Source organism: Myotis myotis, unplaced genomic scaffold (genome assembly GCF_014108235.1).
Source record: "Myotis myotis isolate mMyoMyo1 unplaced genomic scaffold, mMyoMyo1.p scaffold_m19_p_3, whole genome shotgun sequence".
Lineage (NCBI taxonomy): Eukaryota > Metazoa > Chordata > Mammalia > Chiroptera > Vespertilionidae > Myotis > Myotis myotis.
The window spans coordinates 111,092,644-111,112,029 of NW_023416335.1; the positions used below are offsets into that span (position 1 = coordinate 111,092,644).

Sequence of the window (19,386 nt, forward strand, 5' to 3'; positions counted from 1 at the left end):
AAACTGAATATCATGTTATTAAACAATAAATGGGTTACAAAAGAGACCAAAGGAGAAATTAAAAACTTCCTGGAGACAAATGAAAATGAACACACAACAAACCCTATAGGACATGCAAAAGCAGTTCTGAGAGGGAAGTTCATAGCACTACAGGCGAACTCAAGAAACAAGGAAAAGGACTAGTAAACTATCCAACCCTACAACTAAATGAAAGGGAACAGTAGGAAAAACCCAGAGAAAGTAGAAGGAAGGATATAATAAAGATCAGAGTGGAAATAAATGACACAGCGACTAAAAAACAGTACAAAAGATCAATAAATCCAAGAGCTGGTTCTTTGAAAAGATAAACAAGATTGATGATTGATGAACCTTTAGTCAGACTCATCAAGAAACAAAGAAAGATGACCCAAATAAATAAAATCAGAAATGTAAGAGGCAATATAACAATGGGCACCACAGGAATACAAAGGATTGTAAGCAAATGTTATGAACAACTTTTCCCCAACAAAATGGACAACCTGGATGAAATGGACAAAATTCTGAAAACATGCAATCTTCCAAAACTGAGTCAGAAAACTTAAATAGGCTGATAACTACTGATGAAATTGAAGCAGTAATAAAAAACAACAACTCACAGAAAACAAAAGCCCTGGTCTGGATCACTGCATAGGGGAGTTTTACCAAATATTCAAAGAACTAACACCTATCCTACTCAAGCTATTCCAAAAATCCAAGAGTAAGGAACACTTCCAACCTCTTTTTACAAGGCTAGCATTAGCCTAATTCCAAAACCAGATAAAGACACTACAAAGAAAGAGAATTACAAGCAAATATCCCTGATAAACATAGATGCTAAAATTCTCTACAAAATATTAGCAAATCAGATCCAGCAATACATTGAAAAGATCACACACCATGACCAAGTGGGATTTATTCTGGGGATGCAAGGCTGGTACAGTATTCGCAAATCAATAAATGTGATACATCACATAAACAAATTGGATGACAAAAATCACATTAATTGATGCCAAAGAAGCATTTGACAAAATCCAACATCCCCCCCTTTTTTTTATATAAAAAATCTCAGCAAAGTGGGAATAGAGGGATCATACATCAACATAATAGAGGCCATATATGACAGATTTATAGCCAAAGTCATATTCAATGAGCAAAAGCTAAAACCATTTCCCCTAAGAACGGGAACAAGACAGGAAAGTCCACTTTCACCACTCTTATCAACACTAGAGGCCCGGTGCACAAATTTGTGCACCAGTGGGGTTTCTTGGCCTGGCCTGCGGGATTGGGCTGAAACCAGCTCTCTGACATCCCCAAGGGGTCCCGGATTGTGAGAGGGTGCAGGCCAGGCCAAGGGACCCCACTGGTGTACGATCTGAGCCAGGGAGAGATGCAGGAGGTTGGACAGCCAGGGAGGGACCGAGGAAGGGCTCCAGGGCATGTCTGGCCCGTCTTGCTCAGTTATGATCAGCCAGACCCCAGCAGCAAGATACTGGTCAGAGTGTTTGCCCCCTGGTGTCAGTGCACATCATAGTGAACAACTGAGCAGCCTTACCATATCATTAGCATATTATGCTTTGATTGGTTGAATGGCTAACTGGACAACCAGACACTTTGCATATTAAGCTTTTATTATATAGGATAGTACTGAAAATCCTAGCCACAGTGATCAGACAAGAAGAAGAAAAAAAAGGCATTCAAATTGTAAAGGAGGAAGTAAAACTGTTATTATTCACAGATGACATGATATTGTACATAGAAAGCCGTAAAAACTCTACCAGAAAACTACTAGACTTAATAAAGGAATTTGGTAAGGTAGCAGGATACAAAATCAACATCCAGAAATCAATAAAATTTTCATACACTAATAATAAACTCTCAGAAGGAGAAACTAAAAAAGGAATGCCATTTATTATTGCAACAACAACAACAAAAAGATACCTAGGAATAAACTTAACCAAGGAAGTAAAAGACCTGTACTTGGAAAATGATAGGACATTGATAAAATAAATAGAAGATGATACAAACAAATGGAAGCATATACCATGTTCATGGAATAATTAATAGAATTAAATTGTCTTTCTCAATTTGGCTTATTCATCCATACCACCCAAGGCAATATACAGATTCAATGTAATCTTTATTAAAATACCAACAGCATATTTTACAGTTCTAGAACAAATACTCCAAAAATGTATATGCAATCATAAAAGACCCTGAATAACTGTAGCAATTTTGAGAAAGGAGAACAAAGTTGAATGAATCACAATACCAGATATCAAGCTATATTACAAAGCCATTATAACCAGAACAATCTGGTACTGGCACAAGAACAGGAATATAGACCAATGAATCAGAACAGAGACTGCAGAAATTGACCCACACCATTATAGTCAATTAATATTTGACAAAGGAGGCAAGAACATACAATGGAGTCAAGACAGTCTCTTCAACAAATGGTGCTGGGAAAACTGTACAAACACATGCAAAAAGATGAAACTAGACCACCAACTTACACCATACACAAGAATAAACTCAAGATGGATAAAATATGTAAGATGGGAAACCATAAAAATCTTAGAGGAAAATATAGGCAGTAAAATCTCAGACATCTCACATAGCAATATGTTTATGGCTACATCTCCTGGGGCAAAGGAAACTAAGGAGAAAATAAACAAATGGGACTATATCAAAATAAAAAGCTTCTGCCCAGCAAAAGATACCACTGTCAAAATGAAAAGGGAACTCATTGTATAGAAGAACATATTTGCCAATGATACATCTGATAAGGGATTAATATCCAAAATATATCAAGTAATCGTACAACTCAATAAAAGCAAGACAATCAAATTAAGAAATGGGCAGAAGACCAGAATACACATTTTTCTAAAGAGGACATACAAATGGCCAAGAGACATATGAAAAAAAAATGCTCAAAGTCACTAATCATCAGAGAAATGCAAATAAAAGCACAATGAGATATCACCTAATGCCTGTCAGAATGGCTATCATAAAAAATTCAACAAATAACAAGTGCTGATGTGGAGGAAAAGGAACACTAGTTCACTGCTGGTAGGAATGTAAATTTGTGTAGCCACTATGGAAAACAGTATGGAGTTTCCTCAAAAAATTAAAAATGGAGCTTCTGTTTGTCCCAGTGATCCCACTTCTGGGAATATATCCTAAAAACCCTGAAACACCAATTAGAAAGAATATATGTACCTGCATGTTCATAGCAACATTATTTATAATAGCTAAGATTTGGAAACAGCCCAAGTGCCCTTCAGTAAATGAATGGATAAAAAAGCTGTGGGACATTTGCACTATGGAATACTATGCAGCTGTAAAAAAGAGGGGTTTCTCACCCTTTAGGACAGCATGGATGGACTGGAAAATAGTATGCTAAGTGAAATAAACCAAATTGAGAAAGACAAATATCACATGATCTCACTTATTTGTGGAATCTAATGAACAAAATGACCAACACAATAAGACCTGAAGCATGGAGGCATGGAACAAACTGAAATACCTTGATGTGGGGTTGGGAGGATGAGAAGAGAGAAACCAAAGAACTTATATGCATAGCCCATGGACATGACCAATAGGGTAGTGAGGAGCTGGGGGTTGGTAGCGGCTAGGAGGATGGGGGAAACGGGGGAAATGGGATTTATCTATAATACTATCAATAATGAAAAATATATTTTTAAAAAATGGCTCTCAAAAAAACATGTTCAGGAGAAACCAACATGCTTCAGTGAAGATCCACTGATGAATAATAAGGGAGGAAAATCATTATTTTAAAAGAAATACTACTTTTTTGCCCATATTCTTAAACTTAAAGGAATAAATTTTCTTAAACTTAAAATGATGAAAAAGAAAACTTAACAACCTTAACAAGAAAATCAAACATCACACCAACAAAATAACAACAAAACCCAATACTAACTTCCATTTACTGATAGGTTAAAGATATAAGCAGTTGGCCAAAGTTTACTGATCTTTTTTTGTTCTTTTGAATTTGGGTAGAAATAATTATGAAATAAAATGTACAAACTTTAATATTCTATTAACTGACTGATAAGAATAGAAATGAACATATTATCAAGAAAGAAAATAGTACATGTTTGTATGAAAGAAAGTTTTTTTGTACTTAATTTATGAAAAATGATTTCAAAGCTTATTTCAGGCTGAAAAGTAAAACTCTTTATCAACATTCTGGTAAATTTTACTAATTTAGATGAAGCTGTAGTAACATATATATTATGTTAGTAATCACATTAAGTTTACCTATCCATAAAAAATACTCAACAATGAAACAAGGCCCAATGAGATATAACGTTATTGACTCAGTTTCAAAGCACAAGGAACTCAATATACGAGCAGAATATGGAATTGTGAATGATCTGAAACTGGTTATTAAACACTAGCAGGAACAAAGGAATTAAAAAATAAAAAAGATCCTAAGGTAGAAATTCTGCAAGTAAAATCAACATATATTCAACTGTTTTTATAGTGATGGTTCAGATGAAATTTTGTGCATCTTCATTTTAAATAATATTTAGTTTTAGTTTCTGTTTACAATGTAATAGGAAATATTATATAAAATTTGAAAAATACTCAAAAACATAAAAAGAAAATAAAAAATCATTATTTGTATTATTTAGAAATAACATTTGCTATCTATCTTCCTGGTATTTTAAAATACTTTTATAATATGTGTGTGTGTGTGTGTGTGTGTGTGTGTGTGTGTGTGTGAGATCCTCACCCCTTCCCCCCACTTTTTTTTTTTAAGTTAACAAAATGTCATACTTTTTCAGGTCATCAATAGATTTCAAAAACTAGATTTATTCTTTGGACTTTGCCCAAAGTCTGATCATTTCCCAAATATCTAGTACAGTATATTTGATTTCAAAATGTCATTAAGCTGGCTCTCACCGAGATAATACAGTTAAGAGGTCACTGTTCTTCAAGCAGTCAGACAAGTTATCCACGGCAGCTTCCAAAGTCAGGAGTGCTTCCATTACGTAACCCTGCCAAAGATGCAGAGACAACATTTTGGACAGCTTGTAACTGCTGTTAACTTCTTGGACATAAATTTAATGAATGCAAACTTTATTAAAGTAATTTTAATATCATTAAAAATTATATAGTTATTATTACTTTAATTTACAAAGTTTAAAACAAATTTTAAGGGCCACTGAGGAATTCAGCTGGTCCAGGAGTTAGCAGATAATTATAAAGATTTATTTTCCTAGGTCTGAGCTCCTCCACAGAGCAATCTCATTTGAAATCTAACAGGGAGGGGACAAGGTTGAAGGTATCAGACACATGGAGGGCATTTAAGATATAGAGTTGCAATGTCTGAAGGCAGAGATTAAGAGATGTATGCAATGGCTGTGCCTCAGTGGCATTTTAAACAGCTCATCTCATGGCCAGGAGGAGGAAAATAAACTAGGGTCTATAGGCATGCAGGCCTCCTTAGATGTAGGCAAATTTCTGATGGAAAAGAAGGCTTGGCCCAAGTTACAGAGCAGGTAATGCTCTTGCTTTCAACCTGCCCAGGCCCCAATCTCTGGGCTCTAGAGGGTCTTCTTGTGGCATCTACTCTCTCCATTACTTCTTCAGCTCTTCCAGTTTACTGAAGGCTGATCATGCAGAGAAAGGTAGTGCTTTACACAGATACAACAGAGACCTCCTCTAGGTGGGGGGATTGGACAACTATGATCTATGTTAGTGAAAAAATGACAAAACAACACATAATTTTCCTGTCCTCTACCAAATAAAACAAATAATAAAATAACAAAGAAGAGTCACCAAAGAATGTTCAGTTGTTAGCTTGAATAAACAGATAAAATATGTGGAGTTTCTAGAATAATACTTCTGGGAATGACTTTTGTAAATGTAAAAGCCAAACTCTAAAATTTGAATTGTACATGTCCAAAGTGCTGGAATAATTGGCAAGAGATACAAGGTTTTGAGAATGTCGTTAGCTCCTTCTCTTTAAAATGAGAGAAACAGGATGTGTTTGGTATTCTTTCCTTCCCTACCTGAATCTCATCGCCATGTTCTCCAATCACCTCCACCAGTCTGGAGAGAAGGTCAGACAAGGCATGCGCTGACAGAGGTTGTTTGATTGCCCGGAATATCTGGAAGGACCGACAGGCATAGTGCCTTGAAGAACTTGCCAGGGCTGTCTGCAATGCAACCTCACTCAAGTGTTGCTCCAGACGGAAGCCTAGGGCATCAAGAGGCCAGAGACCAGATCAGCTGTCACTCTGCAAAGTCTGGGGCAACAGTAGTTATCTGAAGGTTTGAAACAGGTTCATTGCACAGGGCTATGTCCTGGTGGTACTTATTTAAAAATTAACAATTAAAAAAACAAACACATAAATTTTAATAAATCTTAAGGAGTATAGTGTAGTAGAAAAAGATGGTTCTGATTTTGAACTAGAAGTTTTCAGACTCAGAAAGAAACTTATTCTCTATTGCCTATTTCCTTATCTTTAACTTATGAATAAAAGCATCTATCTCAGAAGTTTTATGGAAATTAAACAACTTTAAAAGTGCTTAGTACAGTATGTGATACATACGTGTTCACAAGTGTATTGCTATTTATTACCCTGCTATTTTTTCACATTATTGTTCTGTACTACTTTTTACATCAGACATTTTTACTCCTTTTTTTTTAATAAGACAATTTGTTAGAAACAAATGTTCTGAGTACTTACGTATGTAGAGGAAGCTATTAGTGAATCTAGTCAAGTCTAAACACAACTGAGGCCTGGACCCAAGTCTTTGCTCCTCAGCATGGTCTGTAAGTACTCAGATATAGAAATGTGGACACTGCAGAGAAGGCAGCCATAGTAAACCTCCACCAGGATATGTGTTCTTTCAATAACATGGAGGGAATCGTAGTCATCAGAAAACCATTTGACCAGATGGAAATTAAAATGTGAGGAAAAGCTCATAATTAATGTCTGAGCTATTACATTGTACAAAGGCCCTGCCTCTCTGCAGGAAGAAAACCAGGCTCCAAGAGTTAGAGCACATGATGTAAACAGTGATTTTAGCTGTTTCCATGACCTGGAGAGCTCTGTGGCACATTTGATGGTGACGTGAAAGTGGAACAGGGGTGATAATTCAGTGTTATTCTTCTTAGTTTCACTTGGCTGCTTGAACCCAGGGACATGTTGACAATATAAAAAAAATGTTCCTGCAAAGTAAATGAAGGGTCCTGGGAAGTGGACTCAAGCAAATCCAGGGTTGGAAATGCAGGGTTAAACCCAGAGGCACGTCACAACATATGAATGGGTCATGTTTCAAAATTGTTCTTTATGTCTTTATTTTGTTTTTTGAAATATGTTTTTTTACTTAAACCATTTTATAGACAGGCTAGCTCCCTGGCAGTGAACAGAATCTTATTTAAATTATCATGAGCTGAAGACTAAACACAAGTCCTCTCTTAGGAGGACTGCAGACTCCACTACCCATATGACAATGGCTTTTAAGAAAACCTATTTAGTGTGTGGCATCTCCCCAGTCACACATGAATCTACATCTTCCAGCCTTCCTTGCAGTTAGGTGTGACCTTGTACCTGAGTTCTAGCCAGTGGGATGTGGGAAGAAGCACTGGACTGGAGTGTGAACTCCTCTGCTTAATCCCTCACTCTCTCTTCCTCTTCCAGGTAGCAGAGCCACAGCCTGGAGAGTCTCTGACCACCAGGTGGAAGGCCTCCTGCCATACATCCACACTGAATTGTTATGTGACTCAGAAATAACCAATCGTGTTAAGTGTTTGAGCTCTGGGAGGTTTTTGTTTCAGCAGTTATGCTACCCTGGCTAACACAAATGTTTCCAGGAATACATTTTATTGTGCTATAGCAGAAATAGGCAGCGATGTAGAAGGAAATTTTAGTGGGTAAGGATATGTTGGGTAAGGTGTGAAAATACACCTGCCAAGAATGAAGTGCAAGGCATTCATATGTCTTCTCATTTTTATTAACATCATACAGTTAAGGGTTTTAGACAAATAAATAGTTCACATACAACAGTGAATTTCTTCCTTTGTACTATGTGCAATTTAAAGTAACTTTTAAATGAGGAAAATACCAAGAGAAGAGGTCCTCATATTTCAAAGAAATGCCAAAGGGGAAACTCAAGACTGGAAGTCAAATCGTCCTATTCCTGTAATGACTTTCTGTGTATTACTACTTTTGCTTTTTAAAATAAGTATCCCCTGATAACAAAAAGAAATATGGCTAATCTGGAATGTTTCAAATTGTGACACGTGCTAATTATCAGAGTAGCCAGTGAGCCATGGTTAATGTGTTCAGCCAGGTATGTGACAGAGATAGGAACAGTTGTTTCACTGAGCTGAAAGACCACATTTAAATTTCACACAGATCAGCCCAGGCCAACTCGAATTCAAATGGAATTTAGCTAATGGCTTCAATATGATGCTCTTATTAAAGAGCAAATCCAGTGTGATTGTTAGTTAGATGCTCTTATAGTCTAACAATCACACTGGATTTAGAATATTCAATTAAATTGTTAGCAACTATTTTTAAAGTAAAAAACATTTTATCACAAAATTCTTTTTTTTTAAACAGTTTGAAGGTTGACAACTTCTCACAGTTGAGTCTATGCCAAATAAATTAATAAGAATTATTTCTCATGGCCTTCTTTAAATAAAATTAATATTGTGGGCATAGTTAATTCTAGTGAGGGAATGATGTGAGGAGAACGGTGACTTTGAGGATGTTATTTGATAGAGTATAATGCAAGTATACATGACAGTACCAGTCAGGCACAACTGGAATAAATTTCAAAACTCCCCTATGAATACTCTTCTGCTATAGATGCCAAATTCAGAAATATATACAATATATATCATTCATATCACATATCATTAACTATAGTGCGATATATGTATATAGTATAAATTCTGATATATACTATATATGATATATAGTGTAGTCATATGGGTGAAGAATGAGCTCAATTATAAAAAAAAATCCTGAAAGTAAAATGGAGTTGGGGAAACAGGAGGAAGTACCTGATTTAGAATCTTTAAATACGGACAAAACGTGCCGTAGAAAATTTGTGAGTTGTTCAGCACTCTTTGAATTTTGATTTTTGGGTGTGATGTCTTCATGGCACCAAAGTGGACCGAATGCCCTGAAACAAAGCACACACAGTGTCAAGAATATAACTGTCACTTTGCATTTTGAAAACCATCTATGCAGTTCTAATGCCAAAGGCACAATATATATGTTTAAAATTTCACTAATTTGGGGGAGAATTTCAGTCTTATAAAGTTTATGAGCATACTCAAACAGATCTGGCTAATTTATAGAGACACTTTTTAAAATATTTTACTCACAAAACCAAAACCTCACAACATTTAAACACAAAACAAAAACCTTTCAATTCGCCAGAACAGTGTTTGTCACATGATAGATGTTCCATGGGTGTTTGTTAAATAAAATGACATATACAATTGTAAATACAATATAGATGTAGACACAGACTCAATTGCACATTCAGCATTTGGGAAGATAATGCTTTTATCAGGATCACATCATTAGGTTGCTGAATACTGTGGAACCTGCAGCGACCTGCACGGCGAGGTTCAAGATCTGCAGGAGAGGCCAACGCACAAATGAAAATGCTTGACAAAAATATGAATTATTAAGGGGTGGGGGCCAGGTGGAGCCTCTTTCTTGAAGAGACACCCAGAGTCCTGGCCTTGTTCGCTTTTTATTCAGTTTTAGATACACATCTTGCCCTCAGTAAAGCACGGCAAGCACGTAGCAGACAGACAGCCTCAAAGGTCAGTAAAGGTCAGTAAGGTCCAGTAAACATTTACTTGGAGGCTATCAGGTCAGGAGATTGCTTCGAGCCACCGCTATCTCAACATGAACAATAGGTGCCTAGCATCAGCCCTGCTAACGCTCAAGATCCACCCGCCTCTGAGTTCCTTGGTGCACGCTCATGACAGTGTTGGCAAGCGGTGGCTTCCCGCATCACCAAATTGAAGATACAGTCTCTGTTGTTTACTTGTTTTTCGGTAGTAAGAATAGGATGGACCCAGAGGTGAGAATTTTGGAGAACACCCTTCCCAACACATGGCATTGACAATGGTGAGAGAAGACAACAAAGCATTCAGGTGTCTGAAGTACCTCGTGTGTGGGCACCATCAGCCCTTTACTGTTTCCTGAACATTAAATCCCACATGGAGCTGATAGCTAGCTATGCAGAACGCCCTGAACCACTAACAAAGGAAAGAAAATGCTCTATTTTTCATTATTTGGTGCATTAGTTAAAGAAAGAAAAATAATGGGAAATATCAGATAACACAAATTGAGACTAGACTCCCAACACAAGAGTACACCCAGGTCACATGTGAGCATGCTTTTATACAAATGCAGGACATTGGGGTAGTAGAAATTCTGAAACGAAATTGTTCATTAGAAGAACCAGAAGACCTAAAAATGTGGATTACGCCCACTTTTTCTTGATTTTGATATATTATTTGTTTGGTTCCTTTCCTATCATGTTTCCTACTGTTTCTGGTTTCTGACTTCCATTTATAAATGACTCTTTGGACTGGATGAGCAGACCCTGGATCCTTCTGAAGCTGCTTCTGGGTCAACTGTGGCTGATACCTTTGGTTTCCAGAGTGAGGTTATTTGCCAAGTGTCAGGGCTCCCAGATCCTGGCAGCTCTAACAGATAAACAAAATCATGCTCACTGAGGGGCGCTACCATATCCTGACACCATCTGCTGCACTGTCACTATACAAAAACTATCTCTCCCCAGAAATGTTGACATCAGAGGGATCTTAGACACCTTCTACCAGTGTCTGCTTTATACACAGACTCCAGCAAGTGCAATTTAGAGGAGAAAACAAGGACTTTGCTAGAGCTCTGGGCTTACTTTTCCATCTGAGTGGTTTTGAAGGATGGCATTTTCTAAAAAAAAAACTCACCTGAAAACAGCCGCTTGTCTCCTTGCCCTCCTTACCTGGTTGTCAGGAACTCAATGAGCTTGTTGGCCTTCTCATCTGTTTCAACAGTGGTGTCTACGTCTTCTACCTCTTGGGACATCTGTGGGAGGTTCCCGCTGCTGCCTCCCAGACTGATGCTGGAAGAGGTGGAACTGGAGCTCAGCCCCGAGTCTGGCACTGGTGATGACTGGTCCTCCCTCAGGAAGTCAAAGCCGCCTGGTTGAGAAGAAGATCAAGGGGAGTTGCGCTGGTCAGGGCACATAACAAGGTCAGGAGGTGAGCATACAGAAGTATGCAGTTATCTCATTTTTTTTTTTTTTTTGAGAAAACATTTTATTTTGGCTATAGCTATGATTAAAAAGAGACATATATTCTTTCCTTACTTATGGAATAGTTACACTTCTGTATAAATCAGAGTGCATTTAGTAATAGGAAAATAGAAAATTTCTATTTAATAAATACATTTCTACTATGGGGTTTTAATTTATGCTTTCTGAAAAAGAAGTTGTGTGTTTGTGTTCCACTATATATCTGTACCTAACTGCTGTTAATAAATTATGCCTGGATACTAGACTGATACAATGATATAATTTTTGAGGATACCAGTTACATAAGGGATTATAAGTAAGGTATACATCATTTTTTTTTTTGAGTAAATGTGCCTAGAATCACAAATATTCAGTGTATGTTAATTGTTTTAACAAAGTATATATCATATTAGTCAAAGCCATATGGTATAAGAAAATACTAGTGATTTTTCCCCCCACTTTGTATTTGGTTAACATTCTACATCTCTTAATGTGTTGTGGGTTTGAAAACTTACACACATTTCCTTCTACTTAAAAATCATAAAAAGTACATAGTTCTGGTGTGTCTGACAAAAATAGTGAATTAGGAGTGAGGAGCCTGGGTCTGAATATCATCTCTGCCATTTACTTTAAAATCTCAGGAAGTTGATATGATTTCTCTGTACCTCAGTTTTGTATTAGGATAAGATAAAGACAATTTCTATCACAAGTTCTTAGTGTGGGTTTGAAAACAACTACAGTTGAAACAAGGTGTTCAATAAATATTTATGAAAAGGAGACTCCTCGCCGAGACCGGTTTGGCTCAGTGGATAGAGCGTCGGCCTGCGGACTGAAGGGTCCCGGGTTCGATTCCGGTCAAGGGCATATACCTGGGTTGTGCGCACATCCCCCATGGGAGATGTGCAGGAGGCAGCTGATCAATGTTTCTCTCTCATCGATGTTTCTAGCTCTCTATCTCTCTCCCTTCCTCTCTGTAAAAAATCAATAAAATATATTTAAAAAAAAAAAAAAAAAAAAGAAAGGAGACTCCTCCCAATCCTTTTGTGCGCCTACCTAATTCAAGTGTGCTACAGATGCAATCATTCCAGTTATCTATTGTTTGTCTTGCCCATGGATTTTGTGTTTTGTTTTGTAAATCTCCACTCTCAACCATTTAAGCTGCATCAGTGGGATAGTGGATATAAAACCGCCACACTCAGAGATACACAACTTAACAGACATTACAATTTTCTCAGCCTAAAATAATGTGCTTAATGGAAAACATCTTTATCCTGGGGAGTTAGAACAGCCAGAATGTTTCATATTCTTTAAATTAAGCATCTAAAGAAAAGAGAATTTTCTGAAAATGTCTCTGAAAGGCTGCTGAATTATTTTTAATTAAGTGAAGTGTGTTCAATATAAAGACTTTATAATAAAACATAATAATAATATGGAAAATATATTTGAAAGTATTCAATGATGAACAGGTCAGTGGTCCTTCTACCTCAGAGTTAATGACTTCATATTAGTTTTCCAAAGACATATGTTAACATATCTCAGAAGACAAGGCAGTGCTGAATACCAGTGATGAATGAAAGGTACAATTTCAAGATTATGAAGAAAGCACATAGTAACATTGTATGAAATGCCATACCATGTCCAATGCCAGTGTAATGTACAAAATAATTAGGTAAAAAAGGTAGCCCAAGAACTCTGTTAGTTCATCATCATTTTAAGATATTTAAAATATTCTGGTCTAAATAAAAACTATTGGTTAACCCTTTTGGGAAAGTTTTCATGAACAGCTGGATAGAAGAGAGTAATTTTTTTTTTTTCTGACTCAGCTAATGTTTTCTGTTCTCATTTCTAAGAAGAAATATTTGGTTTCAAAACATCAGTGGTTTTTAATAGACTTTCACTCATTCATGCTTTCCAGAAAAGTCAGTCATTTAATAAAGTGACTTTTCCTTCAGAGAAACTAGAAGGAATACAGTAAATATCTGGCACCTTGGCAATGACCCATTCGCAAGGTGATGGAGAAGGTCACCGTTTCCTGTGTTCTCATCCTTCAGGGTTTTAGACAAAAGCTCTTGTTCAATGGACATTTTAATGTTCAATTTATTGACAGAAACATATTTAATGAAAGCAGAAACATAATAATAAGGAAAAGTACATGAAAATACTCAATAACAAAGAAGGATTTTGGGAGGCATGTTGACATCCAGTGAAATAGGGCCTATTTATTGAGCTGTTCTTTTATTACTTGGAAAGGTGGGGGGTAAGGGTATTAGAGTATGGAAAAATGGGCTCCACTGACACCTTTGGTAATCTCTGAATTTGTGACTGTCTCAGGCTTTCAGTCACACCTCCTTTTGTTACCTGTGTAGAGATACTCAGGTTGATAAGCTGGCTGGACTGTTAGAGTCTTAGTTTCCCCCATTTCTCGAGTCTGCAGGAGCACAGAGGCGATGGAATGGAAATTGCTGTTGCAGGACAGTGCAATCAAGAGGTGAAGAAGCAAATTTTTGCTGTGTTCAAAGACTTCAGGCCGGTAATGGTCCAATCCTGGAAAAAATGTGGAATCTTTTAGTAAAAACAATTTTTAATCTCATTTAGATTCCAGTCATAGTAAAGATTCCCTAACACCCGGGGGAAGGGAAATCTTAAAAGAATGTTAATTTTCTTTGTTACTGTTTCTGGTACCAACATAAAGAATTTGGGCTTAGGGAAAAAGAAAACATTTTATTCCTTAAATCAAATATTCTCATAAAATGATGATAGATGGATTTCCCTTGACCTCTTGAGCTAGTTAGCATTCCTCCTTCTTGAGGCTCTCCATAACTGAACTCCCTGCCTCGTTGTTCCTCTTCCCATTTTTGCTCTACAACTTGGGTTACAATATCAGTGCGTGGCCTGCTGCATTCTATATTCTTTCTCTTTATGCACTAATTATGTCTAATGGCTTTAAATTTATCACATATAGCCTGGCCAGCATGGCTCAGTGGTTGAGCATCGACCTAAGAACCAGGAGGTCAGGGTTCGATTCCCGGTGAGGTCACATGCCCGGGTTGTGGGCTTGATCCCCAGTGTGGGGCATGCAGGAGGCAGCTGATCAATGATTCTCTCTCATCATTGATGTTTCTATTTCTCACTCCCTCTCCCTTCCTCTCAGAAATCAATAAAAATATATTTTAAAAAATTTATCACATCTAGACAAAGACCCTCAAAGAGGGCCAATTTGTTTTAGATATTTTCATAGGTATAACATGAGTGAAGTGCCACATAACTTATATTGTAGTCATAGGACCGTTTTAAACAATACCTGATCAACTGAATTTTAGAGAAGGAAAGCAGATGTCTATGTACAATGAAAGCTCTCTGAATTATCTCGACAGAGTTTAGATGTATTGGCTAGAATTCCTCTTGGATCCAGTCTTACCTAAGAAGACAGCATGAAGTAATAACGGCAGGTGAAGAGCCCAGTCTTCTCTTACACTGTGATCTACCACCATCTCAGTCATAAAAATCACGGCAATATTGCACCTAATCAATGAAATGACAAAGTTAATGCAACTTCTACAGAGAATGGGAATACATGTATAGATCATTAAGTCACAATTAAATACCACACATACTAGTAAATATATATATATATACTAGCATATATATATATATATATATATATATATATATATATATATATATATATATTAGTATATATACAACACATACTAGTAAGCTTTGCTGAAGAACTATGTAAGAACCTTCTTCCAGGGAAGTGGAGTTTAACTTCTGAAAATGCACAGAGCTCCATAAGAATAAACATCAGTTGAGCTAATTACATAACATACTTGTTACTAGGTAATAAGAGCTGAGTCATGATGAGAAACAAAAGACAAGAGTCCTCTCTTCAACTTTCTTACAATCTAAAATGCATGAAAAATGAAGACCTATATCAAGTAAGTATGACAAGGCAGCTTTTCACATTGGTTAACATTTGACCAAACTCTACCAATGTGCTGAGAGCTACAATTCAAGTCATGCAGGATCCCTCTGATTTCAAATTTATTTCATTTGATGGGACCTGGAGCAGGTTTCCCTCTTCTTCTAGGGAGAAAAGTCCAGTCAAAACTAAGTGGTCATTTCTCTCTATGTGTAAATGCTGCTCACCTGTGGAGTGGTCCCCGAGGGGTGATGGTTTCTGGGAGGTAGTCAACCAGGGGGGCCCAGCATCCCCCAGTAGAAGGCATTGGTAAGGGCTGTGGCTGTTTGGTCTCTGTGATAGTCAACAGCCACCCCAGGTAGGGAGATATTGGGTCATCTGTAGGGTGAGAAAGACAACGTGCTTTATTTTTAGGAAGATAATTTTGTTTTCTCTACTTAGTGTTTCTAGAAAGAATATTACCAATTCATGCTTGTAAAAATAACTTTCTAAGCATTCAATTAGGTGAGTGTGAATTATACAATCAAATAAGTTAGAATTACTTAAATAGGTTTCTTTCATCACATTATTATTATTTAATATATCACATTTATCCTGAGTACAGTTTCCAGAATAGTTTCACATTGAATGTTTTTTTCTTTTCGTAAGGCTATTTGACTTCATGGTAAGAGTGGGTTGTGTGGGACCAGCTTTGCTGGTTTTGACCTGCTGGTCTTTCATTTAATAGTGTTGATATAAACTTTTAGGCCCAAGATGGAACAGCTCCTGCCCAGGGTGCCATGTCAGCAAACCAAAACTTAGATAGCTTTTATGTCCCTGTAAATGCATTGCTTGGCCAGAAAAGCAGCATGCCCAGTAAGCCAGTATCCGGAAACCATGCCAACTCTGGGCTCTATACTGATTTTCTTGTTCTTTATTCTTTTTCTTTTTTTAAAAAGCTTTTTAAATTGATTTTTAAAAAATATTTCAAGAAAAGAAAGATTTTAAACATAATAATATTACCCAAACAGTACTAACATAATACAATATCACAAAAGTTGTAGGAAATACTAAAAATCTGCAAATAACAGGATTACTTGTATTATATTCTAAAATATTTTTTTCCCTCTGGCTCTATTTTTGTTAATCAGTTTATGTTGTTCTTTATATTCTACAAATTACTTATCTTTCTCTGACTGGCTTATTTTGCTTAGCATAATGCTCTCCAGGTCAATCTATGCTGTTGCAAATGATAAGAGTTCCTTCTTTTTTTTTTTTAATTGTTCAGATTATTACATTTGTTCCTCTTCCCCCACCCCCCCATAACTCCCCTCCTCCCAGTTCCCGCCCCACCCTCCGCCCTCACTCCCCACCCACTGTCCTCATCCATAGGACACGATTTTTGTCCAGTCTCTTCCCCCATCTCCCACACCCCTTTCCCCCCCAAGAATAGTCAGTCCATTCCCTTTCTATGTCCCTGATTCTATTATGATCATCAGATTATTTATTCACTTGATTCTTAGATTCACTTGTTGATAGATGCATGTTTGTTGTTCATAATTTATATCTTTACCTTTTTCTTCTTCTTCCTCTTCTTAAAGGATACCTTTCAGCATTTCATATAATACTGGTTTGGTGGTGATGAACTCCTTTAGCTTTTCCTTATCTGTGAAGCTCTTCATCTGACCTTCAGTTCTGAATGATAGCTTTGCTGGATAAAGTAATCTTGGTTGTAGGTTCTTGGTATTCATCACTTTGAATATTTCTTCCCATTCCCTTCTGGCCTGCAAAGTTTCTGTTGAGAAATCAGCTGACAGTCGTATGGGTATTCCCTTGTAGGTAACTGAGTTTCTTTCTCTTGCTGCTTTTAAGATTCTCTCTTTGTCTTTTGCTCTTGGCATTTTAATAATGATGTGTCTTGGTGTGTTCCTCTTTGGATTCCTTTTGTTTGGGGTTCTCTGTGCTTCCTGGACCTGTAAGTCTATTTTTTTCACCAGGTGGGGGAAGTTTTCTGTCATTATTTCTTCAAATAGTTTTCAATATCTTGCTCTCTCTCATCTTCTGGCATCCCTATAATTCTGATGTTGGTACGCTTGAAGCTGCCCCAGAGGCTCCTTACACTATCTTTGCATTTTCGAATTCTTTTTTCATTTTGCTTTTCTGGTTGGGTGTTTTTTGCTTCTTCGCATTTCAAATCTTTGCCTTGATTCTTGCGCTCCTCTGGTCTGCTGTTGGGAGTCTGTATAGTATTCGTTATTTCAGACCGTGTATGCTTAATTTCTAGTTGGTTCTTTATCATAACATCGAGGGTCTCATTAGACTTCTTGAGGATCTCACTACATTTATCGACGGCTTCTAGACAGTTCTTAAGAGGCCTTAAAAGTGTGGTTCTGAACTCAATATCCTCCATTGACAGTTTTGTCCTGTTTCTTTGTCTCCGCATTTTTTATGCTTTCTTGGTGCACCCCCTAGTGGTCTTTGTGCGCAGTCTTGTTGTAGTTAAGCCCTGATTGTTGTCGGCAATACTGGGGGTGATTTGACCTCCAGGCTAACTGGCTATGAGAGTCCGCTGTGTCTGCAGTGGGATAGCTTCTGTGCTGGATCTCTAGGGCGGTGCTAATCTAGCGTTTGCCTGAGGCTATCCGGCAAATGGCTCTGCGCAGGGCTTGGGCGGGGCGGGTCCCCGGAGATCTACAGGGCGGGCCGGAGCGAGCAGTTATGGCTGCTCTCAGTTCCGTCCCTAGGGGCTCTGCCTCACAGAGTCCCAGCTACCGCTGCAAACCTCAGAGAGAAAGCTGCCTTCGAGTTCTGACTGAAGCCAGACAGTCCCGCTTCTCCCGTTTGAGTCTGGGTCCCTAGAGACTCGCCCGGATCTGGAGCTCAGAGTCTGAAACTCCCTCCCAATTGAAAACCACAACTGTGCCCTCCGCCGCCAGCCCGCTCTGCGCGCACTCTGCACCTGAGTATTTCACTTCAGCACTGCGCCTCCTCTGAGTCTGGGTATGATATTCTCTTTCCTCCTAGTTGTAGAATTTCCACTCAGCCAGCCTTCCTGTGGTTCTGGATGATGTCCGTTCCGTCTTTTAGTAGTTTTTTGAAGTGGTTGTTCGAGGCAGCAATCTCTGGCGTTAACCTATGCCGCCATCTTGGTTTCTCCCCGAGTTCCTTCTTTTTACAGCAGCGTAGAATTCCATTGTGTAGATGTACCATAGTTTTTAATCCACTCATCTGCTGATGGACACTTAGGCTGTTTCCAAACTTAGCTATTGTAAATTGTGCTGCTATGAACATAGGGGTGCATATTTCCTTTCTAACTGGTGCTTCTGATTCCTTGGTACATATTCCTAGAAGTGGGACTACTGGGTCAAATGGGAGTTCCATTTTTAGTTTTTTGAGGAAACTCCATACAATTTTCCACAGTGGCTGCAACAGTCTGCATTCCCATTTTTTGACTGGATTGTTTATCTAACTTTTGTTAAGTTGTATGAGTTCCCTGTAACGTTTGAGATAACTTATTGGAGATAACTTTGGCAAATAGGCTCTCCCATGCAGTGGGCTTTCTTATTGTTTTGTTGATGGTTTCTTTTGCTATGCAGAAGATTTTTATTTTGATGGAGTCCCATTTGTTTATTTTCTCCTTAGTTTCCATTGCTCTAGGAGCTGTATCGGTAAATATATTGCTATTAAATATGTCTGCTATTTTGCTGCGTATGGATTCTTCTAAGATTTTTATGGTTTCCCATCTTATGTTTAAGTACTTTATCCATTTTGAGTTTATTTTTGTATATGGTGTAAGTTGGTGGTCTAGTTTCATTTTTTTGCATGTATCTGTCCAATTTTCCCCACACCATTTATTGAAGAGACTGTATTGACTCCATTGTATGCTCTTGCCTCCTTTGTCAAATATTAATTGAGCATAATGGCTTGGGCCACTTCATGCCATTCTCTTCTGGCCTGTAGAGTTTCTGATGAGAAATCAGGTGTCAGTCTTATGGGAACTCCTTTGTAGGTATCAGTTTTCTTTTGCTGCCTTTAAGATTCTCTTTGTTTTTAATTTTTGGTATTTTAATTATGCTGTGTCTGGGCATGGGCCTGTTTGGGTTCTTCTTTTAGGGGTTCTCTGTGACTCCTGAACTTGTTTGATTTTTTCCTTT

At 37.6% G+C, this 19,386-nt stretch overlaps 1 protein-coding gene across 23 annotated transcripts in view; it reads right to left on the reverse strand.

The window, feature by feature from the left end:
• Window positions 1-19,386, reverse strand: part of FRY (FRY microtubule binding protein) — a 611,006-nt gene that overhangs the window by 127,336 nt on the left and 464,284 nt on the right. For all 23 annotated transcript variants that reach the window (XR_004966082.1, XR_004966083.1, XR_004966081.1 and 20 more), the window contains 7 exons: window positions 15,481-15,631; window positions 14,750-14,853; window positions 13,690-13,875; window positions 11,041-11,239; window positions 9,071-9,192; window positions 6,063-6,250; window positions 4,951-5,045 (listed from right to left, as the gene is read on the reverse strand). Coding sequence is in view for 20 of the 23 variants with exons in the window: in XM_036299692.1 (XP_036155585.1) it covers window positions 4,951-5,045; window positions 6,063-6,250; window positions 9,071-9,192; window positions 11,041-11,239; window positions 13,690-13,875; window positions 14,750-14,853; window positions 15,481-15,631 (1,045 nt within the window). In the remaining 3 variants the exon portion in view is untranslated. The remainder of the gene's footprint in view (window positions 1-4,950; window positions 5,046-6,062; window positions 6,251-9,070; window positions 9,193-11,040; window positions 11,240-13,689; window positions 13,876-14,749; window positions 14,854-15,480; window positions 15,632-19,386) is intronic.